At 45.6% G+C, this 27,262-nt stretch overlaps 1 protein-coding gene across 1 annotated transcript; it reads left to right on the forward strand.

Annotated features, from left to right (window-relative positions):
• The first annotated feature begins 5,689 nt into the window (after positions 1–5,689).
• smu1a (SMU1 DNA replication regulator and spliceosomal factor a) lies at positions 5,690–13,079 on the forward strand. The gene is made up of 12 exons (XM_086158323.1): positions 5,690–5,821; positions 6,331–6,541; positions 6,791–6,943; positions 7,357–7,467; positions 7,549–7,677; positions 7,748–7,867; positions 8,478–8,594; positions 8,746–8,873; positions 9,285–9,411; positions 9,495–9,662; positions 9,777–9,929; positions 11,925–13,079. The coding sequence occupies exons 1-12, from the start codon at positions 5,796–5,798 to the stop codon at positions 12,021–12,023; spliced, it is 1,542 nt and encodes a 513-aa protein (XP_086014449.1). The 5' UTR covers positions 5,690–5,795; the 3' UTR covers positions 12,024–13,079.
• The last annotated feature ends 14,183 nt before the right edge of the window (positions 13,080–27,262 follow it).

Below are 27,262 nucleotides of genomic sequence, written 5' to 3' on the forward strand. Positions count from 1 at the left end.
TCGTTTTATCTCCATGTTTCAACTTTTTTTCCAACGTATTTCCACTTCTTTTTGAATGAATGAATTTATTCCCCACATAATCACACAAAAGTGTCTCACATAAGTTGTGAAAATAGCAGACCTATAAGCTCAACACTTAGCAACACAGTGTGATCTGTTTGTTGTTTATTTTCCATCACAATAATAAAGGAATGGTCTCAGACATACTAGGTTTCCAACCAACGGCTAATACTTTCTGATCTAAGGGTTATGCATTACACAGAGATCAAGTGGTAACAGTGGAATCAATGTTCAGCCCTCCAAAAAAGCCAAAATCAAAAACATTCTTATTTTGGCAACTTTTGTTTTATTTCTGAGAATTTGCTGAAGTGCAATGAACATACACATGCCCAAAATATGAGTAATAGATAAGGAACATACATGCTCAGCTTGAAGCTTGAATTCAGCCTGAAGTTAACAGCTCATATGCGCCAAGGGAATATGGAAAACTGACTGTAAGCTTACAACGAATTTAAGACAAGTGAAGTATCTGAACTGCCTCACCTGTTCTGACATAATGATTTCAGAAGGACCACACCTAACTAGAGTTTAAGCCGTCATGCAAGTTTGGCCAGAGTCAAAAAGGTCATAAAGTCGGGGTGTGAGATGGGATAGAATATGATTTTAATGACCCCCGATTAAGGAAAATTAAAAAAGATTAATGACCCTTTCCCTTGATGCCCCAGGTCAACAGAATCTACCACATCATCTTTTACATCATCACTTTTTGGTAAACTACACAAGTAGCTGCTTGATTATGTTTTAGATATGTCTGTATATCTTCTCGTCCTTTCCAACCACCAAGCTCCTTTGTTGACTCTGCCACTGTGGTCCAACATATGTGCTAAGTAATCGCAGGTGTGTTGAGCAGAATGTGTGCTGCATGCCAGGTGGTGGACGTGGCAGAACAAGCAGCATTGCAGACAGTTTTTAGGTTTTAATTGACAGATTGCACACACAGTGAGGTCAAGTTTCATGCATTTTGAACATCTGACGGACCATTCACTAACATTTATATCCATTATTGTTGCGTTGTGGTTTTTCAACGATAAAATAATGGCGGAGGCGTGGAGAAGTTTGATCCTCTAATTTGAAACACCAACAAAATACAAGTACTTGAACATCCGGGATCATCTATATACACTGCTCAAAAAAATAAAGGGAACACTTAAAAAACACATCCTAGATCTAAATGAATGAAATATTCTTATGAAGTACTTTGCTCTTTACACAGTTGAATGTGCTGACAACAAAATCACACAAAAATGATCAATGGAAATCAATTGTATCAACCATGGAGGTCTGGATTAAGAATCACACTCAAAATTAAAGTGTAAAAACAAACTCCAGGCTGATCCAACTTTGATGTAATGTCCTTAAAACAAGTCAAAATGAATCTGTGTTGCTTCCTGAGTGGACACTATGATTTCACAGAAGTGTGATTGACTTGGAGTTACATTGTGTTGTTCAAGTGTTCCCTTTATTTTTTTGAGCAGTATATACCCGGTTTAACCACGCACCCCGACCGTTAGTCCCGTGGGGTGAGAGACCATGCCCCTTTGTGTCCACCACACAGCCCCCCTGGAACACCCAGAAGGGACTCAGGAAACACAGCTAGCCCCGCACGGGAGTCCTGATGAGTCTGCCAAAACGGCTCCGACGTCCCTCGGGCACGACAACAAGAGGCGCCGGACACTGGGTTTGCAGAAGCATGGCTGCAGGCTCTGACGGGGGCGGCCCCAGTGGTGTACCTGGAAAGGGGACACATCTTCACCACCCTGTGTGTCGGTTTCAACTGATCTAGCTAGGCACGCTCCCTATGCTCGCCCATGTCGAAAAGAAAACTCTTGGTGCCTGCCTCAAGCACCAGGAATGGCCCGTCATATGGGTGTTGCAGTGGCGAGCGGTGAGCGTCATGCCTCATGAACACGAAACGAGCCGACATGAGCTCCGCTGGCACAAAAGACCACGGGAAACAGTGGTGGACCGGGCCCAGAAAATGCGAACCTAGGGGTGCAAATGGCCGGGAAAGTGGAGCAGATCTCTCAGGCAAAAACTCCCCTGGCACACGTAATGGCTGACCGAGCACCAGCTCAGCTGGGGCGGCATCGAGGTCATCCTTAGGAGCGGAGCGTAACCTTAGCAAGACTCACGGCAAACGGTCCACCTGCGGCTGAGAGCGCGGCCCGCAACGCCGCCTTCAGGGACCTGTGAACTCGCTCGCACAAGATATTATCCTGAGGGTGGTACCCCGTTGTACAGTGCACCGTCGTCCCCAAAGAGCCAGCCAACGCTGACCTGAGCGACGACACGAACTGCGGACCCCTGTCTGAAGTAATATCTGATGGGGTACCAAAAAGGGCGACCCAAGAAGACAGAAATGCTCGAGACACGTCCGCAGCTGTGGTGGAAAACGGAACCATCTCCGGCCACCTAGTAGTCCTATCCACGAAGGTGGGTCGGTGGGTAAAACGCCTGGCCGGAATTGGGAACGGCGTAAGGGGTGCTCTTACATGCCAATGAACCTTGGCACGCTGGCATGCCAGCCATGCAGCAGCCCACTCCTTCATATCCCTACGAATGCCAGGCAGACAAACTTGGCGCACGTTTCACTGATGCACGGACTCCCGGGTGTGAGAGTGAGTGCCAAGAGTCGAAAAACCGACGCCGCCAAACCTCAGGGACCACCGGTAGGGGCCGGCCAGTACAGACATAGAAGAGAAGGGCAGGGCTACCTTCCTGAACAGCCACATCATCCAGCACAAGACCCGTACTCGACGACCGCAGGGCGAGGACATCCGTGTCACTGGGCTGGTCGGCGGCCATAGCTTCAAAATTGATCCCGAACATGCACAGGACAGACAAGAACCTGCAACAAGCAATCTGCTACAGGGTTGAACTTCCCAGCCACATGCCTAATGTCCGTGGTGAACTCAGAAATAGCTGCAAGGTGTCGCTGCTGGCGGGCAGACCACGGCTCGGCAACTCGCGACATAGCGAAAGTCAACGGCTTGTGATCCACATGCGCCGTGAAGGAGCGACCCTCCAGAAGCAAACAAAAGTGTTGCGAAGCCAGATACAGGGCAAACAGCTCCCTGTCGAAAAATCCTGTATTTGCGTTCGCTGTCCCTCAGTTTGCGGCTAAAGAAGGCAAGTGGCTTCAAGGTATCTGCCACCCACTGTTCGACCACAGCCCCAGCTGCCACATCGTGGCCCAAATCGCTCTGTCTCGCAGGGATAGGTGGCAAAAGACAATGCGTCAATAAGGCGGCAGTTTGCGACGTCCACTAACAGGCCATTGGCACACAGAAAGTCTGTGCCGATAATGGGGGTTGTAATGGTGTCGATCACAAACTCCCACTCAAAATGGCAGCCATCAAAGCAAACTGACAACGACCGTGAACCAAAGGTGTCTATGGTGGACCTGTTCGCAGCACTCAATGGCAGTCCGCTGCCTCTGGCCCGCATGTCCTCCCTTGTCAGTGGAATCAGGCTCGTCTGCGATCCCCGCTCGTCTACGACGGTTGCGTCCTCCTCTTCACGTGTCATCCACAAGGGCTGCGGAGTCGCACTCTGGACAGCGAATGTTCTAGAAGTTAGCAAGATGTGGTCAGCCTCCTCCGCCAAGCCACGGTAGTCACCGGCGGCTAAACATCGGGAGTTGGCCAGGATTGCGTGCACAGGAGCCGGCAGTTGACGCAGAAAAACATGTGGAAAAAGGAACCCGTCTTCATCGGATCCCAGCAGCGACAACATGTTCTCCATAAGATCCACGGTAGACCCATCTCAAGCCAAACATGGAAAGTAGCCTGTCCACCCGCTCTGTAGCGGACAGCCCGTACTTCTGGAGTAGGAACTCCTTTAACGCAGCATACCTGCCACACCACGGAGGGTTGCGCAACAGCTCCATGGCCCGTTTCGTGGTCTGTTGGTCCAGCGCCGCGATGACCAAAAAATACCCGGCATCCTCTGACAAAATTCCCCGCAGTTGGCAAATTGCCTCTGCATGTTGGAACCTAGGAGCCAAGGCACTCTGCAAAAACTCCGGCAGCCAGACAGCCATGACGGTCGGGTCCAGCTGAGCAGGATGGGGTGCCGTAGATGAGGTAGCTTCGCAAGTTTCATCTGAGTCAGACATACCCAGTTCGGGGTTACCAATGTGGTGTTTAAACAATGAAATAATGGCGGTGGTGTAGAGGAGTTCGATCCTTTAATTTGAAACACCAACAAAATACAACAAGAACTTGAACATCCGGGATCATCTATATATACCTGGCTTAACCACATGCCCCGACCCCACTCCCATGGGGTGAGAGACCACGGCCCTTTGTATCCGCTACACAGTCAGTGAAAACTCACACACATATTGCCATGTTTTCGTGTGTCACATGTGTGATACTAAACTGCACCGTTAGTTACCATAATGCAGGAGTGCAACCACAGGCTAACTGTTAGCACTGAGAGAGACACCCCCCTGGGTTTCCACTGTTTATGGTCTGGTAAATTTAAGCTATCATCCAAAGACAGGTTTATCCTTGACTCCGGTTGCTACTTTGCAAAACCCCAGCTCACCACAATATACAGCATATCAATAATGTTGACTCATGATGGAACTAAATGCAATTATATACAGACTAATCAACAGGTATTGCCCTCTCTTTCTCTCTCTCTCTGTCATTCCTTCTCCCTCTCATTCTCTGTCATCTGTTTATATCATGTAATGTATATTTTTCATCACTAAGTCGAATCAAATTGTGTAATATTTCAATCACTGAAGACTGATGTCTTTGTGACGACCGACACACACACACACACACACACACACACACACACACACACACACACACACACACACACACACATATTCCTTCAAGTGCATGGGTATGCAAACCAAAATGAAAACAGGAGCAAATTCAATGTGGCATGTCAAGTTAAAAAAATGCTAATTTGAAGGAATTGGACATTTAGAAAAAATAATACTTCTGAAATGGATGTAACCCACCCTTCTCAAATCTACGGAAGCATTTGTGTTATGATAATTATATGCTTTGATAGTGACCTAGAGGTGAAAAATAAAATGCAGTTTGGATGTCTTATCATTCATTTAATTCTTCTTCTTTTCCTTTTGGCTTTTCCATTCAGGGTCGCACCAGCAAATCAACTTTCTACATCCAACCCTATTCTCCGTATCCTCCTCTCTCACACCACTTCATATTCTTGGGTTTGATGTCAAAATATCCAGCCACATTCTGAAAATTAAAGAGCATTTCTGCAAAAGCATTTAAATTTTCAAATTTGACATTTCTAATGGAAATTTGATAACAATTTTCTGGGATGTAAGTTAAAAATGTTACATTGAATGGCGTTTACTTTTTAATTTGGATTAAGTCACAGAATGAGCCGACTGATAGAAGAAACTAAAAATGCAGTTTTTATTTACATATCATTAATTTTATTATGTGCCCCATTCTTAAGAATAAAGAAGTTCTCTGCTAATGCATTCTAATTTGAATTATATTATCCTTATATGCTTCCATACGAATCTTCGTTGATCAGTGAGTGCAGTTTTCTGTGCGGCTTCATTACAACGTCCGAAGTAGTTACATGGCTTATCGTGACGCAATTCTCCTTCCCCAGATCAACACTTTATTTTGAAATTCCCGGAATTTCCTTTGTACTTCCTAGTTCGTGATAGTGCCGTGTTTCTACAAAAGAACAAGTATATTTCGTTACTGTACTTTTCAACAGAAAGAGTTATGTCTCTGGAAATTGAATCCGCAGAGTAAGTACTGCAGTTACCGATCTTTGATTTCAACATTATTGAAAAATGAAACGCCACCTTATTGCATTTTTAAACACATTTTGTGCCATCGAGTCCGTGTCATCCACAGCTTCAATGCTAGCTAACCGAGCTAAAGTAAACTGCGATCATATTCTCTCACAAGCGTAGCCAAATACGAAAAAATATTAAATAGAATGTTGTCATTATCTCATTATTTAACTTCTCTGTCTGTCCATTCTTTTATTCGGCTTCTGTTCATATAGTTAGTAAGAATGAGCTCATTTGCTGGAATTAACGCAAATGAAGGAGCGGCTAATAGTAGCTGCTAGCATCCACGAACTATCGTAAAGGCTGGGTTTTTAAGCGCATCTATGACTTGAAAAGTCGCATGTAAAGCTTGAATCATGGACAAACAAATGGAGCAATATCGTTAAGCTGGTCTGTAATAAGTCTAATCGTGAACGGCGATGCTCTTCGCTCACGGTTAACGTTTACCACTGTTCCAACAGCGTGATCCGTCTGATAATGCAGTACCTGAAGGAGAACAACCTGCATCGGACCCTAGCGACCCTCCAGGAAGAGACTACCGTGTCCCTGAACACGGTAGACAGCATAGAGAGCTTCGTGGCGGACATCAACAGCGGTCACTGGGACACGGTCCTCCAAGCCATCCAGTCCTTGAAGCTCCCCGATAAAACTTTGATTGACCTTTATGAACAGGTTGGTGTTTGTTTGTCATTGAGGTTTAGCCCCCTCCTTCCCAGTTGGTATCATTATATCTCGTTTTTTACTTATTCACCATCAATTTTCTAAGTAAACCAAAGGTTTGACCTCACCAGGGGAAGTGGTGTCTGAATTATCAGCATGACTGAGGTTTAGTCGAAGCTTTTAAATATGAGATTTTGATGAAATCCTATTCCTCTCTGTTGTGTGTATCTGGCCTGACTGTCTATATCTTTTCACGCGCAGGTGGTGCTGGAGTTGATTGAGCTAAGAGAGCTTGGTGCAGCCCGTTCCCTCCTCAGACAGACAGACCCCATGATCATGCTGAAACAGACCCAGCCAGAGAGATACATCCACCTAGAGAACCTGCTGGCTCGCTCCTACTTCGACCCCAGAGAAGTGAGCAAATGCTGTATCTGCGTCTTGTAATTCTCTATAACCAGACTTCATCAGTTGCATTAAAAATGAAAAGAGAAAGTCTTTGTCATAGGAGAGAACATGTTTGATGCTAAATGAAGAATCATTTGTTTTCTCAAGTCTTGTTTAACCTAAACACCAATAAACATGTGAACACCCATGTCTGCCTTCAAATGTTACACCAAACATAGAAAGAAAACTTAACAAGTCTTACCAACTGTAAATATTTCTGATTTGACTTAAACTGTTTTTTTGTTTGTTTTTTTTCTGATGATGCCGTTCAAAATCAGTTGAAGCATTAGTTTTTCTGGCCTCAAAATCAGGATCAATGAAAATGTGTTCGAAAGTGTTATGCTTTGATTTGATGTGTGCGGCTGTTCACCCTTTCCCTCCAGGCCTACCCAGATGGCAGCAGCAAGGAGAAGCGGCGGGCAGCCATTGCACAAGCCCTTGCGGGGGAGGTCAGCGTGGTGCCACCGTCTCGTCTCATGGCTCTACTAGCACAGGTGAGTGGAAGTTTTGCCTCAGGATCATAAGCTAACAGTTTGAACCTTGTTTGCTAAATTGTGCATGGCACTCTGCATCAGTCCCTGAAGTGGCAGCAGCATCAAGGTCTCCTTCCTCCTGGGATGACAATTGACTTGTTCAGAGGCAAAGCGGCTGTCAAAGATGTGGAGGAGGAGCGTTTTCCCACGCAGCTCACCCGACACATAAAGGTACCAACTCTGGTTTACTTTGCCTCTGCAAAGACTGTCGCAATACATTTTCTCTCATTCTGCTTTACAGTTTGGACAGAAATCCCACGTGGAATGTTCCAGATTCTCTCCCGATGGCCAGTACCTGGTCACCGGGTCCGTTGACGGCTTCATTGAGGTTTGGAACTTCACCACTGGCAAAATAAGAAAGGTAAATGGTATCCTCACACAGACAGTTTTGCAGGAAAAGAGTTGGATTATGTTCCAACTATATTCGGCTTATTAGGATGGTTAAGGTGGCCAGAGCAGTTGTCTTCGAACCGAACATTCCTTGTTAGATTCCTGAGCTCCTCATAACCTGTTGAAGTAATATTGGGCAAGCTTTTAATACCTCACTGCTCCCTGGCCACTGCTGAGTGGCAGGGTGGCGCTAGAGGTAGAGGGATCATCCTTGGAACTAAACATTCTTGGCTCCTCCTAGTGTTTCGAAGTGTTGTTAAGCAAGGCACTGAACCCCTAACTGCTGGCGTTGAAGGACAGCAGCCAGCTGCTCATGGCTCATCCATGATGGGTGAAATGCAGAGAAAGAATTTCATCATGAGGGATTAATAAAGTACAAATAAGTACTCATGGTTCAATGCAGCCAAAATGTCCGCCATTTGGATAACTCATGCCTAAAAAAATAAAGTAATAATGTCAAATTAGCAAGTATTTGTTCCTGTTTGATGTCATTTTATTTCCCGGAGTGCCCTGTGAATATTTTGCCTATTGGCGCTGGCTTATGCAAACTGACAGACAGGGTGGTGCATCTCTTCCCCCAGGACCTGAAGTACCAGGCCCAGGACAACTTCATGATGATGGACGATGCTGTGCTATGCATGTGCTTCAGCCGAGACACAGAAATGCTTGCGACTGGTGCTCAGGACGGGAAGATCAAGGTGAGGATCCTGGCCTTTTGTTGGGTTAGGTACAGCGACAAATCAGAGGGCTTGCTAAACAGTGAGAACCTTTTCTTTTTTTAAAGATAAGGACACACATTAGACTGTGTGTATGTGTCTGTGTGTCAGTCTGCTGTCTATGTGCTTGTAGGTGTGGAAAATTCAGAGCGGTCAGTGTCTGCGGCGGTTTGAGCGTGCTCACAGTAAAGGAGTAACATGCGTCAGCTTCTGTAAAGATAGCAGTCAGCTGCTAAGTGCCTCCTTCGACCAGACCATCAGGTTAGTCATCCTTGCTACGGCCAAACAGCGCCCGAATTGGAGATGGAATTGTCCGAGGTTAAGGAAAGTTTGCAAGAAATTATCAGAAAGTCTGACGTCAGCTGTTGTAGAACTGGTAATAAAATTTTATGAACACAACAGAACTCGTGATCTGAAAAAGAGCAAGACATGTTGTGAAAACTGACAAGAAAAGACTAAAAATGAGAATTTTTTCCTGAAAGGTAAATGAGCTATTATCATTTTGGAAATGGTTTTGGAAATGGAAAAACAAACAAATCACACCAAAATAAAGAATAACACTTAGAAAAGTTGTTTTGCCTCATCTGTAGAGCCAAGTCATATTGGATAAATCCTTACACTTCGGATTCTAGACCTTTATTGTGTGGATGAGTAAAAGTCTGTCTCCGACAGGGTCCATGGGCTCAAGTCAGGCAAAACCTTGAAGGAGTTCCGTGGCCATTCATCCTTTGTCAACGAGGCCACATTCACACCTGATGGCCACCACATCATCAGCGCCTCCTCTGATGGCACAGTGAAGGTGACCATGGCCACCACTCTAGACGCCTCCGTCTATGCTGAGAATAGCCCACCCACCCAACATTGTGGATGTGTGTCCCCCAGGTGTGGAACGTGAAGACCACTGAGTGCAGTAACACCTTCAAGCCCCTAGGCACGTCGGCCGGGACGGACATCACAGTCAACAATGTCATCCTCCTGCCGAAAAACCCTGAGCACTTTGTTGTGTGTAACCGCTCCAATACGGTGGTCATCATGAATATGCAGGGCCAGGTCAGACAAAAATTATTATTTTTGATTATCAGCCACAATCAAGTGCCCTCAATCAGTATCAGGTCTTAAAATTTTATCCATGTACACTGCAGTAATAATCATGTAACAACACAGATCGTGAGGAGCTTTAGCTCTGGTAAGAGGGAAGGTGGAGACTTCGTCTGCTGCACACTGTCACCCCGCGGCGAGTGGATCTACTGTGTTGGGGAGGACTTCGTACTCTACTGCTTTAGCACTGTTACCGGCAAGCTGGAGAGAACGCTGACGGTGGGTGGGACTGTACACAAACACTCACAAGGCGTTGGTGAACCATCAGAGGACTTAAAGACACAAGGCAATTGAAATCAAAATGAGGCTCTTTGTATGGAAAAGAACGGGCGAAAAAAAAAAAAAGTGATCACATTTTTTAGACCTCCCGATTTCCAATGACATAATGTCAACCTCTTTTTTTTTCAGCTATTCCCTTCAGGGGTTGCCACAGTGAATCAGCCTCCTCTATCTCACCCTATTCTCTGCATCCTCTTCTCTCACGCCAGCTTACTTCATGTCCTCTTTCACTATTCGCAATTCCAATCCCAGCATCTTTCTAACAATATATTTATTATCCCTCTGTACATGACCGATCCCAGCTTCTCTGGCCTTATCTCCAAAGATCTAACATGTGTTATCCCTCTGATACTCACTCCTGAACCTAACCCAGGGGTGCTCACACTTTTTCAGCATGCGAGCTGCTTATAAAATGACCCAAGTCAAAATGCAAAACATTCTTTATATATACAATGTATGTTGATGTACCTTGATTAACCGCATGAGCCAATATTGGACAACACAAAATAATTATGTACATTTTTTGTCATTACCCAAGTTCACTCTGGTGACTTGCACTGAATTAAATCAGCCAGGGATGTATAGTCCGGATAGTAGCTGCTTACGGCCAGCCTTATTAACGGTGGCGTGACTCATCCAGAATGATGCTTCCGTTGCGGTTTCACTTTTGAAGTATGTTGTGTGAAAAGTGACTGTTGTCAACTAGGACAACTAGGATTTTAGTTCCTTTACCTTCCTCATTCTCAGCTCACCTTTCGGAGGGATATCTGCGTTGTATTTTCCATGAACAGTCAGAAAATGCTGCTACATATTACCCTTCTTTGGTATTGCGCTGTTAGACTGTCAAATGAGGCAAACGCACTTTGAAAATGTCATTGTCAAAAAAAAAAGAATCCTCCTGCCATTCTGTATGTAAGTGATAAGTTTTTGTCTTCTTACTTGGTCCAGCTCCCCCACTCATTTATACCCTGTCTTAAGTTTAAGAGAAAAAACTGAGAGCTAAAAATTGGACTAGATTGTTAGTTTTGCTGCACTTTGCGCTGTTTGTGCATGTGCAGTGACCTCAGTTTCAAGTGATGGGATGGATGATAGGCTGACGTCTTTATTAATTTATTTTTTTAATGTCACGCAATCTACCAGTATTACCTTTTTCAATCGACTGGTAGATCCCGATCGACATATTGAGTACCCCTGCCCTAACCATCCTCGTCGCTCCCAAATAAAACGTCAGCATTTTCATCTCGGCTACCTCCAGCTCTGTATTTTCCTCAGTGCTACTGTCGCTAAACCTGGGGTCTCCGACTCGCGGCCCTTGCAACAATATTTTGTGGCCCCCTGCCTGAAATCAAATCAAATACAACAAAATGCACAGAGAACTGAGAAGACAGATCGGAGGCATAGTGTTGTTGAAATTGCACTTACCGTATTTTGCGCACCACAAGGTGCACCGGATTATAAGGCGCACCTTCAATGAATGGCCTATTTAAAAAGAAAATTAATATACAAGGTGCACCGCATTATAAGGTGCATACAATACAAGCTACAGTAGTGGCTGGGGTTGCGTTATGCAACCACTAAATGGAGCTGTGCTAAAGGGAATTTCAACAAAACAGTTAGATAAGTCAGTCAAACTTTATTCATAGAATACAAACCAACGTTCTGACAACTCCGTTCACTCCCAAAACAAGTAAGTGCGCCTTATAGTGCGGAAAGTACAGCACCTGTTCTCCTTTTCACTGAAACACAGGAAAAATTTGGACTTAGTGTTACTTCTAGGTAATTACACTTTTAATGGTCTGGCCCCTTTGACATCAGAATAGGCCAGTTGTGGCCCCCGGACCAAAATGAGTTTGACACCCCTGCTCTAAACCATACTGGTCTCACCAGTGCCTTGTATTCTTGTCCTTTCATACTATCACCTTCTTCCCCCTTCAGGTACACGAGAAGGATGTGATCGGCATCGCCCACCACCCCCACCAGAACCTAATTGGCACGTACAGTGAAGATGGGCTCCTAAAGCTTTGGAAGCCGTGAGGTGGGGGCCTCACTCTCGAACCCCAGATTTCATCCTGTGTTTTTTTTTTTTTTGTTGTTTTTTTTTGTTTGTTTTTTAAATATACAGAAATCAGTGTGGATTCAAAGAACCCAGTGATGTCAAGCTGCCTGTTCTTTCCTAGTTGCTTGTAGGCATCTTATTTTGAAAGAGCCTTATATGGCTCTGTCTGAGAAAATCTTCGAACTAGATTAAAAAAATGTTGATAAGAAAGGTTATTAAATTGTTTTGTTCTGGTGCTCTTTATGAAATTTGAAAAGACAGGAAAAACCATCCATAGTTTTTTTGTTATTACTCTACTGAAAATCTTTTATCTATGGGTACAGATGTTAGCTTCTAGAAGCTAATTTTGAAGTCTCTTTTTTTGTATTTTTTTTAATCCGATTTTTTTTAATTTTCTAAAATACTTAGTTTAAATACAGATTTGGTTGTCTTTTTTCTGTAAATTGCAATGGGACACTCGCATTTGTTTTTTTTGTTTGTTTTTTTCCCGCAGTCGCACTCTGGAATATAGATCCAATACATTTTCCTTGTACAACAAAATCCTGTCTGCATGTCAGCCCTCCCCTCCCCCCCGCCCACCCACCACATTCAGACAGGTTTGATTTTTATCCCTGAAATTAATTACATTTCATTTGTATTCAAATAAAAAGATTCTGTTTATGCCTTAGTAACTGGTCAATAAGCTGTTCATGCCATCAAAGATGTGTAATCAGAAGAACCAAGCAAGAAAAGATCTTCTCTAAACTCATATCTTTTATAAGTAATGATGTTTCAGATATGAGTAGAACAAAGTATTAATAACAAATCTTTTTTTTATTGGGATTCTGGGAATTGGGGTAAACACCAGGAACACAACACCCTTGTCTGTGAAGTTAATTTAGAAATCATTTTCTTGAAATGTTGGGGGGGGGGATTATGCACCAAGGTCTTGCTGATAATCACCTCCAGATTTTCAGATCTTTCTTGCCCTGTATTCACTTACAACATTTATGTTTATATACTATTAATAAAAACTTTTTTTTTTTTTTTTTTAATCTGCATGACTGTTCTTCATCCGAGTCGAAAAGGATAAATGGACGGCTAAAAGTGGACTCCATTTCAGATTAGGTTGTGTAATTTTTTTCCACCAGATTGTGTGCATGTTTTTAGAGGTTTTATTTTGTAAATGTGTAGCAGGAAGCTTCGAGCTGCACATCCATTAGACCAGGGGTGGGCAAACTTTTTGGCTCAGGGGCCGCGTTGACTTTTAAGATTTGACAGATGTGCCGGGTCAGCACAAGATACGATACATTAAAAAAAAAAATCATTTGTCAATAGTAGATATCAGACAGATCTGACATTTGCTTTGAAAATAAAACCAGTTTGGTTTTGAAGAGTATGACGTTTGCTTGCATTTCATGCACAAACCGTTTTTTCCCTTGTAGCTTCACGTCCAGCCCTTTCATGTGTGTCAGGATGTTCCCAGTAAAGGCTAAATCACAAAGCCTGTGTCATTCAGCTCGGGGAAATTCTCAAGTTTTCTCAAGTAGCTCCAAAATCGAAGTAATCTCCTGTTTGAGCTCCCGCATACATTGACCCCAGTCAATACATGAATTCTGTACCAGTCTTTGGCGGGCCAACCCGCAGGCTGTAGTTTGCCCACCCCTGCGTTAGACTGACTATGCAACAGATTCAGAAGTTTGAATGAGCAGATAGGGAAACACCATGGCCCGATTCCCACCCATTGCCCTTTTCGTCCTCTTGAGTTCCAACCCATTCATCCTGGTCTTCGGTTAACCCAGCGCCACAAAAAAAAGATGACACCAATTACGTCATGACCACATCAATGTCCACCGGGCACCCTGATGCTGCTTTTGCAACTGAGTGTCTTTTCTGAGAGGGCTGAGAATGGCACAAACGAGTCCTCCAAGACAGGATTCGTGACCGACAATTCCAGAGTGTCCTGAACAGACAGGGCCGCTGAACGTTCACGATGGCCATGTATCCTCTCTTTTGTCTTCTATTTGGACCTCTGCTTGGCAGCTCCCATCTCAGCATTCTTCAACCAGTATATTCACTATCACTAATTGAGGCAAGTTTTCCTCTTTTCCTTTCGGCTATTCCCTTCAGTGGTCACCACAACAAATCAACCCTCTCCATCTAACTCACACCAACTAACTTCATATCCTCTATCACTACATCCATAAATCTTTACTTTGGTCTTCCTCAAGACCTCCTGCCTGGCAGCTCCAATCCCAGCATCCATCCACCAATATATTTCCTTTCCCTTCTCTGTACATGACCAAACCATCTCATCTCAGTCTGGCTTTGCTGACCTCTCTGTGGTCCTGTGATGGTCTCATTCCTGGTCCTATCCATCCTCATCACTCCCTCAACAGCTTCATCTCTGCAAACTCCAGCTCTGCCTCCTGTCTTTTTGTCAGTGTCACTGTTTCTAGATTAGACAACATCACTGGTCTCACCACTGTCTTGTACACCTTTCCTTTCATTCTGGCTTCTATCACATAATACCCCTGACACTTTTCTCCACCCATTCCAACCCGTCCTCAAACCCATTTCTTCCCTTTTTTTTGTTTCTTTGTTATCCATAGTCTATTGCTCTGGACTCTTGCAGCGACTAACCTTCATTCCTACCCTCACCTCTCAAGATTTTCCTCAACTTGTCTCACTACAGATGACAAGATGAGTACAGTTACACATAGAGCACAACATCAGTGATATTTGAGCAATGCATTTAACCCATCATGGATGAACCATAAACAGCGCTAGGGGAGCAGTTAGGGGTTCAGTGTCTTGCTCAACAAGACTTTGACAGGCTAGAAGGAGCCAGGAAAGGAACCAGGAATTTTCAATTCCAAGGACGACCGCTCTAACCTGCTGTGCCATGCCACCATCTGCTAACATCATGGTCCATGGAGATTCCTGTCTAACTTCATCTGTGCGCCTGTCCATCACCACTGCAAATGAGACGGGGTTCAGAGCTTATCCCTGATAAAGTCCCACCTCCACCTTAACTTTCTCAGTTAAAACTACAGCACACCTCACCACTGTCTCAGCTAGCATTCATGACCTGCATCTGTCTAACATACTTCTCTGCCACTCCAGACTTCCTCATACAATACCAGAGAGTTCCTCTCTCAGCACCCTGTTGTATGCTTTTTCTATGTTGACAAAAGCGCACTGTAGCTCTCTCTGACCTCTGTACTTCTCTACCAACATTCTCAAAGCAAATACTGCATCTGCATTACTCTCTAGGCATGAAGCTCACCTGTTCTACCCTTCCCTCCCTTTTTAAATTTTCCTCGTTCATCAGCTCTTCAAAGTACTCTTTCCATCCTCCCATCATTCTTCTAGCATCTGTAAATGCATTTCCCTCTCTGTCCTTCATCACCTGGACCTGCTGTACATCCTCTACATCTCTATCTCTCTGATTTGCCAACCAGTATGAGATGAGAGATGAGATGAGAACAACTTTATTTATCCCGAAGGAAATTGTTGTGCTAGTTTCAAGTAAAAAACATAACTGTAATAGATAATAGTAGAAAGGAGGAAGAATAAGAAATACAATGAAATATGAATTGTCTTAACTGTTAACTGTAACTACAAAGATTGAAGATTCCCTGCAGCTGAGGGAAGAGGAATTAAAAAGTCTGATAGCCTCAGGTAGGAAAGACCTCCTTGGTGGCGTTCAGTGGAGCTCCTTGGTGGTATCAGTCTACGACTGAAAGAGCTCTGACAGGACATCAACGTCGCATGCAGGGGGTGATGGATGTTGTCCATGATGCTGAGGAGCTTCCTCATCATCCTCCTCTCTGAAACCTGCACAACAGACTCCAGCTCTACTCCCAGGACAGACCCAGCTCTCCTGATGAGCTTGTTGAGTCTGTTGGTGCCAGCTTTCTTGAGCCTGCTGCCCCAGCACACAACAGCGTAGAAGATGGCGCTGGACACCACCGAGTGGTAAAACATCTGCAGCATGGTCCTGCAGACGTTGAAAGATCTGAGCCTCCTGAGGAAGAACAGATGGCTCTGACCCTTCTTGATGATGGCATTGGTGTTAAAGGTCCAGTTCAGTTTATTGTCCAAGTGGACACCCAGGTATTTATAGGTGTCCACAATGTCCACTTCAGTACCCCTGATGGTGACCGGATTCAGGTGGGTCCTTTGATTCCTGAAATCCACCACCAGCTCCTTTGTCTTAGACACATTGAGCTGCAGGTGGTTCAGTCCACACCACTCCACAAACCTATCCACCACGCTCCTGTACTCCTCCTCCTGGCCTCCGTTGATGCAGCCAACGATGGCAGAGTCATCTGAGAATTTCTGCAGGTGGCAGGACTGCAAGGAGAACCTGAAGTCTGAGGTGTAGAGCGTGAACAGGAAGGGAGACAGGACCGTCCCCTGTGGCACCCCCGTGCTGCTCACAATGGTGTCCAACGTGATGTTCCCCAGCCTTACCTACTGCGGCCGACCTGTGAGGTAGTTGTTGATCCAGGCCGCGAGTGGAGCATCTACCTGCATGTCCATAAGCTTCCTGTTCAGCAGGGTAGGTCGAATGGTGTTGAAAGCACTGGAGAAGTCAAAGAACATGACTCTCACAATGCTTCCTGCCTCCTCAAGGTGGGAGTATACTCTGTGCAGCAGGAAGATGATGGCGTCTTCCATTCCAATCCGGGGCTGGTAAGCGAACTACAGGGGGTCCAGCGAAGGTCCGCCCAACATTACGAAGTTGCCTCAGGATGAGCCTCTCCAGCGACTTCATGACGTGTGATGTCAGGGCTACTGGTCTGTAGTCGCTGTGTGTGCTGGGATTCTTCTTCTTGGGCACTGGGACCAGACATGAGGTTTTCCCCCAGTCAGGGACAACCACCTGGATTAGGCTTAGGTTAAAGAGGTGTGTGAAGATCCCACACAGCTGAGAGGCACATCCTTTATAAATCATTCTCTCCCTCCTTACTGTCCAACTGAGTGAACAAGTCATTGTACGCCCTTTGTTTTGCCTTTGCTCCCTCTATGTTTACCTTATGCTGTATCTCCCTGTACTCCTGTCTGGTCTCTTCAGTCCTCTCAGTGTCCCACTTTTTCTTTGCTAACAGCTTTCTCTGTATATACTCCTGCACTTCCTCATTCCAACTCCAAGTTTCCCTATCTACTTACCTTCCAGCCGACACACCAAGTAATCTCCTACCTGTCTTCCTGATAATATTAGTTGTAGTTTTCCATTCATCCTGAAGCTCTTTCTGACCACCTAGAGCAGTGGTCAATTCCTCCCTCCCAAGCGAGTGTGAGCTCTGCCAGAATCATTGTTTTGTCTGCGGAGGACCACAGGATGACAGCTGGTCTCAGAGAGGTCGTGGTTATCTCTTGCGGGAACATGAGCTGCTGATCAAGGTCCACTCTTAAGTTCCAGTCGCATCCAGCTGTTAACAGTGAATATCTCTCCCTCTGGCTGATGTTTTGAGCCCCTGCCCCTTCTCGAAAAAGTGGATTATCTTCTGTGTTCTTTGAAGACAGTCCTTGGCTACTAGTGCTGAAATATGTTAAATATGATTGGATTCTGATATATGTTAGAATCACTCCAATCCAGCCGCAGGTTTAAAGGACATTGTGGAGAGCTGGGGTTTAGCAAAGCAACAATCAGAGTCAGGGATACATTGCTCCAGAAGATGACTTTAATTTTACAGACCACAAATAGTGGAAACCCAAGGGATGTCTCTCAGTGCTAACAGTTAGCCTGAGGGTGCACTCCCCCAGTATGGTAACTATCGGCATCTGCATTAGTATTTTAGTGACACACCCCCCCCGAATGGCGAATGTCAAAATCATTGTCCTGTAAAGCCTCCAGCCACTTAGCCAGTTGGCCTTCTGATTCTCTAAAATTAAGTAGCCATGTTAGGGAAGCATGGTTAGTGCGTAGGATGAACTTTTGACCATAAAGATATGGGTGGAAGCGGCAGAGTGCCAGAACCACAGCCAAAAGCTCCCGACGAGTTAAGCAGTAGTTCCTCTCAAGATGGCTGAGTGAACGGCTAAAGTACACAATGACCTACTCACAGGTCAGGAAAAGCCAAAATAGGGACTCTGATAAGTGCCAATTTCAACTGGAAGAACACATGGGCACAGCCCTCACCCCACAGAGACACCCTCCCCTTCTGGGTTTACCTGTGCAGGGGGTCGGCAATGGTAGCAAAGTCCTTAACATACCGACGGTAGTAGGAGGCCAGGCCCAAGAAACTCTGCAACTCACCAACACTTTGGGGAACAGGCCAGTCTCTTACAGCTGCTTTCTTCGCTGGGTCAGTGACTGCTCCAGCTGCACTCGCCACATGGTCCAAAAATAGATGTCTCTCACAGGAATAGGTACAGTTCCAAGGCCCCCTGGAACTCTGCTATGTAGTCCAGAGCATCATCCACCTGTGGCAGTGGATAAGAATCCTTGAGGGTGACTTTGTTCAATAAACAGTAGTCCACACAAAAACGCCAGTACTCGACGAGAACCACCAGGGCCGCCCAGGGGCTGGTTGAGGGCCCAATAATCTCAGCCTCAAACATCTACTTTATCTTCCCTTTAGCTGCAGCTCGCTTGGTGAATGGTAGGCATCAGGGGCGCAGATGAATTAGATGCGCCCCTCCAGTGTCAACTAAATTGGTTCGGGTACAGTCCTCATCTCTAGCTGCGAAAATATCCGCAAACTTATCCAGGAGTTTCCACAACTGGCGATTCTGACCCATCTCAAAACACCCACAGTTCCGGCAGTACAAGTCATCGATCGCCTGCCTAGTCTCAGCGAATAATGGCTCCTGGGTTGCTGAATTGTTTCCTTGGATAACCGGCGCCGAGGTTGTTGCACCTTGGGCTGGAGGTGAGGTTCGACGCAGTCAGTTTTCACCGGTAGAATTTACATTACATTACATTACAGTCATTTGGCAGACACATTTATCCAAAGCAACTCACAAAAAGTGCAGTTCAGTCACCGAAGATCCAAAGTACCGGTAGTCGGAAGTCAGAAGTGACCACTCTACCAAATAGCCATCTAAAAACCATATACATACATACATTCATTCATTCATTCGTTTCTTCATTTTTATTTTTTCTGTTTGGTTTTTTTTTTTTGGGGGGGGGGGCTAAGTGCGATTAGTGGGGTAGTGCTTGGTGAAGAGGTATGTTTTTAGCAGAATGGAGTGTAATGGCTTCCGCACCCAGGTATAGTGTTTCCCGGTGTACGTCATCCACAGCCCCCCATTTTTTCAGATCAAGATCAAGACAAATGATACAGGGATCCTGAATTCTTGCAAGTCAAAGTTTATGCTTTACACAGCTGGAAGCAACAGTCACTAGGATGACCTTCCCTCCCAACATCTTGGTGCGTTGACCTATGGCAGTTGTGACGTTGTGGTGGGTGCATTTCCAGCCACCACGTTCAGGCTCGGTAGTATCAGGAAGGATCCCAGGCCAGTTTAGCAAGATGGTTGACCCTGTGTCCGCCAGAGCCCAGCACTGGATCCCATCAACGTCACAGTCCACATACAGTCCTTCGGCTTGGCTGATATGACCCAGCTGTGGTTCTGTCCTGAGGAGAGGCAGAGCCAGCAACCAAACCGCTGGTGCAGGGCCTTTTCTAGGGCCTGGAAACGGAACCATTCCTATGGATGGAGGCCGCTAAGGATTTGTCGCCGACGTTCGTCCTCGGGTCGTCGCCGATCAACGTGTCGCCGCTGCCGTTCATCCTTGGCCCGCCGCCGATCCAACCGTTGCCCCCGCTGATCCAAGCATTGCCACCGCTATTTCTGGCATCTCCGTCTTCCAATCTGCTGCTCTTAAACTTCCCGGCCTCAACGCCCCACCTCCAGCAGGGCCATCGGAACTTTTGGCGGGAACGTCATATCCTCCATTTCTCCAAACATGGTTGTCATTTTGCATTCCACTTCTGACATCAATGTGGTGAGCTAGGGTTTAGCAAACCAACATTCTGAGTCAAGGATAAATTGCTCTTCAGAAGATGGCTTTAATTTTACAGACCTGCAAGCTTCCTGCAAGCCCGGGACCATCCACGTGTCCGGTAGGGGAAACAACTCGGCCCCAAGATACCACGCAGAGAGTACTACCAAGGAGGAGAAGACGTGTGCCGCTAAGGTTCAGAGACTCCACTAAGAGGGGGGTAATGTAGCAAGTCACGAATGTTGGGGTTTATGTTGATGCTTGTTTTTTGTGTGATTTGGGGGTTGCTGGGAATTTTGTGGATGTTGTTTGGGGTGCAAGGAACTCTGTTTTTTATTTTGGCTGGGAATAGTTTGTTGTATTGAGTCTTGTGTAGCGTGGCTGTGGGCAATAACAACTATTGCTTATCAAAAAGACGTTTTACCGTCAACAGGTCTTTTCCTTGACTAAAAAGTAACAATATGTCAAAATGTAATCAAATTAAGCTGCATATATAAAAGATATAGCCATTTTGTCAATAACCACTGGTTATGCCAGTCCATGACAAGCTTCCATCCACTGCCCAGCACATGGGAGAGCGCAAGGTCATCATCCTGGTCCTCCTGAAGCTGCTTGGGCTCGAAGCTCCTAAAGCTGGTGGCTGCAGCGGGGCCCTGGGGATCACAAACATTGCTGCCTGGGGTGTCATCGCCAGTTGGCACATCTTGCAGGGCTGTGACTACCCGAGTCCTCTCTCTCTTCCCGTTCCCCCAAACGCTGACAGTGTCGTCACAAGTCCTCCTGGCAGAGCCGGGGCAGTGCATCTGCTTTAGTGTGTTAGCGACCCCCCCCAGTGGCGAATGTCAAAATCATAGTCCTGTAAAGCCTGAAACCACCTGGCCGGTTGGCCTATTGACTCTCTAAAATTATGTAGCCTCGTTAAGGAAGCATGGTCAGTGCGTAGGGGGAACTTTTGACCATAAAGATATGGGTGGAAGCGGCAGAGTGCCAGAACCACAGCCAAAAGCTCCCGACGAGTTAAGCAGTAGTTCCTCTCAGGATGGCTGAGAATGGCAAAAGAACACAATGACCTGCTCACGGCTCAGGAAAAGCCAAAATAGGGACTCTGATAAGTGCCGATCCATATGTCAAAATCACTAAAATCTACGTGCAGGTTCAAAAAATATAGCTCATTGGGTCAAAGAGTGTTTATCTCACCGAGTGGATGTTAGTTGAAAAATGTTGTTAATAACTTTTAAATAATTTGTTGATTTTGACATACATTTTGTAGAATCACATCCAATTCAACATATATCAGCAACAGATACCAGCTTTAAAGAATTCCAAAGTTATTAAAAACTTGTACCAAAGAGCTTCCACTGGGTAAGATAAACACTTTATGACCAAACGGCTGTATCTTTTAACTCTGCAGCGGGATTTTAGTGATTTTACATATTTTGTGTAGAATTACATTGTACTCAACATATATCAGCACCAAACACCTCTTTTAAAGAATTGAAATGTTATTAACAACTTCTGCAAAAAGCTTCCACTCGTCTAGATAAACACTTTTTGACAAAACGGCTTTATTTTTTGACCCTGCACCTGGATTTCAGTCATTTTGACATATGTTGGGAAGAATCACGTCCAAACACAATTTGACCCAATTGCTACATCTTTTTACCTGTACTTGGATTCCAGTGATTTTGACAACCATTGTGTAGAATTTCATTCTATTCAACATATTTCAACACCAGACACCAGCTTTGAATAAGTCCTAAGCTATTTACAACATGTGCCAAAAAGCTTCCACTCGGTGAGATAAACACTTTTGAGCCCATGGCTATATCTTTTGACACTGCACTGGGATTTCAGTAATTTTGACATTTATTGTGTAGAATCACGTCCTATTCAATGTATTTCTGCACCAGATACCAGCTTTGGAGACTCCAAAGATATTACTAACTTGTGCCGAAAAGCTTCCACTTGGTGAGATGAAAACTATTTGACCCAATGTCTATATCTTTTGACTCTGCACTTCTATTTCAGTGATTTTGACATATATTGTGTAGAATCAAGTCCTTTTCAACATAGCTCAGCACCAGATACCAGCTTTAAATAGTTCCAAAGTAGTTAAAAAACTTGTGCCAAAAAGCTTCCACTGGGTGAGATGAAAAATATTTGACCCTATGTCTATATCTTTTGACTCTGCACTTGTATTTCAGTGATTCTGACATATATTCTGTAGAATTCATTCTATTCAAGACATTTCAGGACAAGACGCCAGCGTTAAAAAATTTCCCCCAACGCACTGACCATGCTTCCTTAACGAGGCTACATAATTTTAGAGAGTCAATAGGCCAACCGGCCAGGTGGTTTCAGGCTTTACAGGACTATGATTTTGACATTCGCCACTGGGGGGGGTCGCTAACACACTAATGCAAATGCACTGCCCCGGCTCTGCCAGGAGGACTTGTGATGACACTGTCAGCGTTTGGGGGAGCGGGAAGAGAGAGAGGACTCGGGTAGTCACAGCCCTGCAAGATGTGCCAACTGGCGATGACACCCCAGGCAGCAATGTTTGTGATCCCCAGGGCCCCGCTGCAGCCACCAGCTTTAGGAGCTTCGAGCCCAAGCAGCTTCAGGAGGACCAGGATGATGACCTTGCGCTCTCCCATGTGCTGGGCAGTGGATGGAAGCTTGTCATGGACTGGCATAACCAGTGGTTATTGACAAAATGGCTATATCTTTTATATATGCAGCTTAATTTGATTACATTTTGACATATTGTTACTTTTTAGTCAAGGAAAAGACCTGTTGACGGTAAAACGTCTTTTTGATAAGCAATAGTTGTTATTGCCCACAGCCACGCTACACAAGACTCAATACAACAAACTATTCCCAGCCAAAATAAAAAACAGAGTTCCTTGCACCCCAAACAACATCCACAAAATTCCCAGCAACCCCCAAATCACACAAAAAACAAGCATCAACATAAACCCCAACATTCGTGACTTGCTACATTACCCCCCTCTTAGTGGAGTCTCTGAACCTTAGCGGCACACGTCTTCTCCTCCTTGGTAGTACTCTCTGCGTGGTATCTTGGGGCCGAGTTGTTTCCCCTACCGGACACGTGGATGGTCCCGGGCTTGCAGGAAGCTTGCAGGTCTGTAAAATTAAAGCCATCTTCTGAAGAGCAATTTATCCTTGACTCAGAATGTTGGTTTGCTAAACCCTAGCTCACCACATTGATGTCAGAAGTGGAATGCAAAATGACAACCATGTTTGGAGAAATGGAGGATATGACGTTCCCGCCAAAAGTTCCGATGGCCCTGCTGGAGGTGGGGCGTTGAGGCCGGGAAGTTTAAGAGCAGCAGATTGGAAGACGGAGATGCCAGAAATAGCGGTGGCAATGCTTGGATCAGCGGGGGCAACGGTTGGATCGGCGGCGGGCCAAGGATGAACGGCAGCGGCGACACGTTGATCGGCGACGACCCGAGGACGAACGTCGGCGACAAATCCTTAGCGGCCTCCATCCACAGGAATGGTTCCGTTTCCAGGCCCTAGAAAAGGCCCTGCACCAGCGGTTTGGTTGCTGGCTCTGCCTCTCCTCAGGACAGAACCACAGCTGGGTCATATCAGCCAAGCCGAAGGACTGTATGTGGACTGTGACGTTGATGGGATCCAGTGCTGGGCTCTGGCGGACACAGGGTCAACCATCTTGCTAAACTGGCCTGGGATCCTTCCTGATACTACCGAGCCTGAACGTGGTGGCTGGAAATGCACCCACCACAACGTCACAACTGCCATAGGTCAACGCACCAAGATGTTGGGAGGGAAGGTCATCCTAGTGACTGTTGCTTCCAGCTGTGTAAAGCATAAACTTTGACTTGCAAGAATTCAGGATCCCTGTATCATTTGTCTTGATCTTGATCTGAAAAAATGGGGGGCTGTGGATGACGTACACCGGGAAACACTATACCTGGGTGCGGAAGCCATTACACTCCATTCTGCTAAAAACATACCTCTTCACCAAGCACTACCCCACTAATCGCACTTAGCCCCCCCCCCCCCCCCCCCCAAAAAAAAAACAAACAGAAAAAATAAAAATGAAGAAACGAATGAATGAATGAATGTATGTATGTATATGGTTTTTAGATGGCTATTTGGTAGAGTGGTCACTTCTGACTTCCGACTACCGGTACTTTGGATCTTCGGTGACTGAACTGCACTTTTTGTAAGTCGCTTTGGATAAATGCATCTGCCAAATGACTGTAATGTAATGTAATGTAAATTCTACCGGTGAAAACTGACTGCGTCGAACCTCACCTCCAGCCCAAGGTGCAACAACCTCGGCGCCGGTTATCCAAGGAAACAATTCAGCAACCCAGGAGCCATTATTCACTGAGACTATGCAGGCGATCAATGACTTGTACTGCCGGAACTGTGGGGGTTTTGAAATGAGGACTGTACCCGAAGACCCCTAGAGATGAGGACTGTACCCGAACCAATTTAGTCCAGCATGAAATTGACACTGGAGGGGCGCATCTAATTCATCTGCGCCCCTGATGCCTACCATTCACCAAGCGAGCTGCAGCTAAAGGGAAGATAAAGTAGATGTTTGAGGCTGAGATTATTGGGCCCTCAACCAGCCCCTGGTGGTTCTCGTCGAGTACTGGCGTTTTTGTGTGGACTACTGTTTATTGAACAAAGTCACCCTCAAGGATTCTTATCCACTGCCACAGGTGGATGATGCTCTGGACTACGTAGCAGGGTCCAGTTGGTTCAGCTCCCTTGACCTCAGGAGTGACTATTGGCAAGTGGAGTTAGCGCCAGAGAAATGCTCCAAGACTGCGTTTTTCATAAGCCAAGGACTGCAGCAGTTCAGGGTGATGTCCTTTGGTCTTTGTAGTGCATTGGCCACCTTTGAGCGACTCATGGAGAGGATCCTGGGCAATATTCCTCAACGTTGGTGTGTGGTCTATCTAGATGACCTTCTGGTCCACTGCAGAGTCACTAAAACACTAATGCAGATGCCGATAGTTACCATACCGGAGGAGTGCACCCTCAGGCTAACTGTTAGCACTGAGAGACATCCCTTGGTTTCCACTATTTGTGGTCTGTAAAATTGAAGTCATCTTCTGGAGCAATGTATCCCTGACTCTGATTGTTGCTTTGCTAAACCCCAGCTCTCCACAATGTCCTTTAAACCTGCGGCTGGATTGGAGTGATTTTAACATATATCAGAATCCAATCATATTTAACATATTTCAGCACTAGTAGCCAAGGACTGTCTTCAAAGAACACAGAAGATAATCCACTTTTTCGAGAAGGGGCAGGGGCTCAAAACATCAGCCAGAGGGAGAGATATTCACTGTTAACAGCTGGATGCGACTGGAACTTAAGAGTGGACCTTGATCAGCAGCTCATGTTCCCGCAAGAGATAACCACGACCTCTCTGAGACCAGTTGTCATCCTGTGGTCCTCCGCAGCCAAAACAGTGATTCTGGCAGAGCTCACAGTCGCTTGGGAGGGAGGCATTGAAGTGGCATTTGAAAGGAAGAGGGACTCAGAGCTGGTAGCTGAGTGTCAAGAGTCTGGGTTGTCGACCACTATCTTCCTCTATGGAGGTTGGCTGAAGGGGGTTTATTGGATCAATGAAGGGCGGCCCCCAATTGATGACCCTGCAGCTACTCCATTGGCATCGTCTGAGGGGCGTCAGGCGGAGGTGCGTCTCCGCCTGACGCTCTAATCTGGGCTCTAACCACAATATGGGTGAAAGCTCTAACCTGTGCTTTTCACCCATATTGTGCTGTCTTTGGCACACATTGCAAATAACTTTGGAATTTTCTAATGCTGCTGTCTGGTGCTGAATTAGCAAATCAACCTTCTCCATCTAACCTCTTTCTCTGTGTACTCCTCTCTCACACCAACTCCCTTCATAACCTCTGACACTATGTCCATAACTCTTCTCTTTGGTCTTCCTCGAGACCTCCTGTCTGGCAGCTCTAGTTCCAGCATCCATCTACGAATATATTCACTATCCCTCCTCTACACATGACTGAACCATCTCAGTCCGGCTTGTCTGACCTTCTCTCCAAAAGATCTAACATGTGCTGTTCCTCTGATGGACTCATTCCTGATCCTATCCTTCCTGGTCATCTTCAACTCTGCGACTTCTAGCTCTGCCTCCTGGCTTTTTGTCATTGAAACTATTTCTAGGCCACACAGCAATGCTGATCTCACCATCACCTTGTATACCTTTCCTTTCATTCCCGCTGATAGTCTTCTATCATATAGTATCCCTGACAATTTTCTCAACCAATTCCAACCTGTCTCTTCACCTATTTTCCACACTCTCCGTTGCTTTGGACGGCTGACCCCAAGTATCTAAAATCCTCCAACTTCTTGATCTCCTGTCCCTGTAGTCCACCGTTCTACCCGGGTTCCTCATTCACAAACATAAACTCTGTCTTGCTGCAACTAACTTTCATTCCTCTCCTTTCCAGCGCACAGCTCCACCTCTCTAGATTTTCCACATGGTCCATGTCCATCATCACTGCGAACAAGAAAAGGCTCACAGCTGATCCCTAATGGTGTCCTACCTCCACCTTGAACTTCTGTTACTCCTACATCACACCTCCTGTCACACAGTGAGCATACATGTCCTGCACCAGTTAAACACACTTCTCTGCCACTCCTGACTTCCTCATACAAAACTAGAGCTCCTCTCTTGGCACCCTGCCATATGCTTTTTCTAGGTCTACAAAAACAAAATGTAGCTCCCTCTGGCTTTCTCTGTACTTTTCTATTGCATTCTCAATGCAAATACTGCATCTGTAGTACTATTCTAGGCATGAAGCCATACTGCTGTTCACAAACGCTGACTTCTGCTCTCAGTCTAGTTTCCGCTGCTCTTTCTCATAACTTCATTGTATGGCTCATTAACTTCATCTCTCTAGCATCTGTCAATACATTTCCCTCTCTATCCTTAATCACCCAGACCTGTTGTACATCCTTTCAATCATTATCTCTGTGTTTCGCCAACCTGTATAGATCATTTTCACCCTCCTTACTATCCAACCGAGCATACATCGTCATCGTACACCCTTTGTTTTGCCTTTGCTACCTCTATCTTTACCTTATGTTGTATCTCCCTTTACTCCTGTCTGTTCTCTTCAGTCCTCTCAGTATCCCACTTCTTCTTTGCCAACCGCTTTCTCTGTATACACTCCTGCACTTCCTCATTCCACCACCAAGTCTCCTTATCTACTTTCCTTCCAGGTGACACACCAAGTA

This window comes from Fistularia commersonii, chromosome 13, assembly GCF_037954325.1.
Source record: "Fistularia commersonii isolate RoL2024-O1a breed Wild chromosome 13, RoL_Fcom_v1.0, whole genome shotgun sequence".
Lineage (NCBI taxonomy): Eukaryota > Metazoa > Chordata > Actinopteri > Syngnathiformes > Fistulariidae > Fistularia > Fistularia commersonii.

Coding starts and splice junctions, on each gene's coding strand:
- smu1a (XM_086158323.1), top strand. CDS start 5,796: ATGTCTCTGGAAATTGAATCCGCAGA. Junction 5,822..6,330: donor CTGGAAATTGAATCCGCAGA/GTAAGTACTGCA, acceptor CTGTTCCAACAG/CGTGATCCGTCTGATAATGC. Junction 6,542..6,790: donor TGATTGACCTTTATGAACAG/GTTGGTGTTTGT, acceptor TTTCACGCGCAG/GTGGTGCTGGAGTTGATTGA.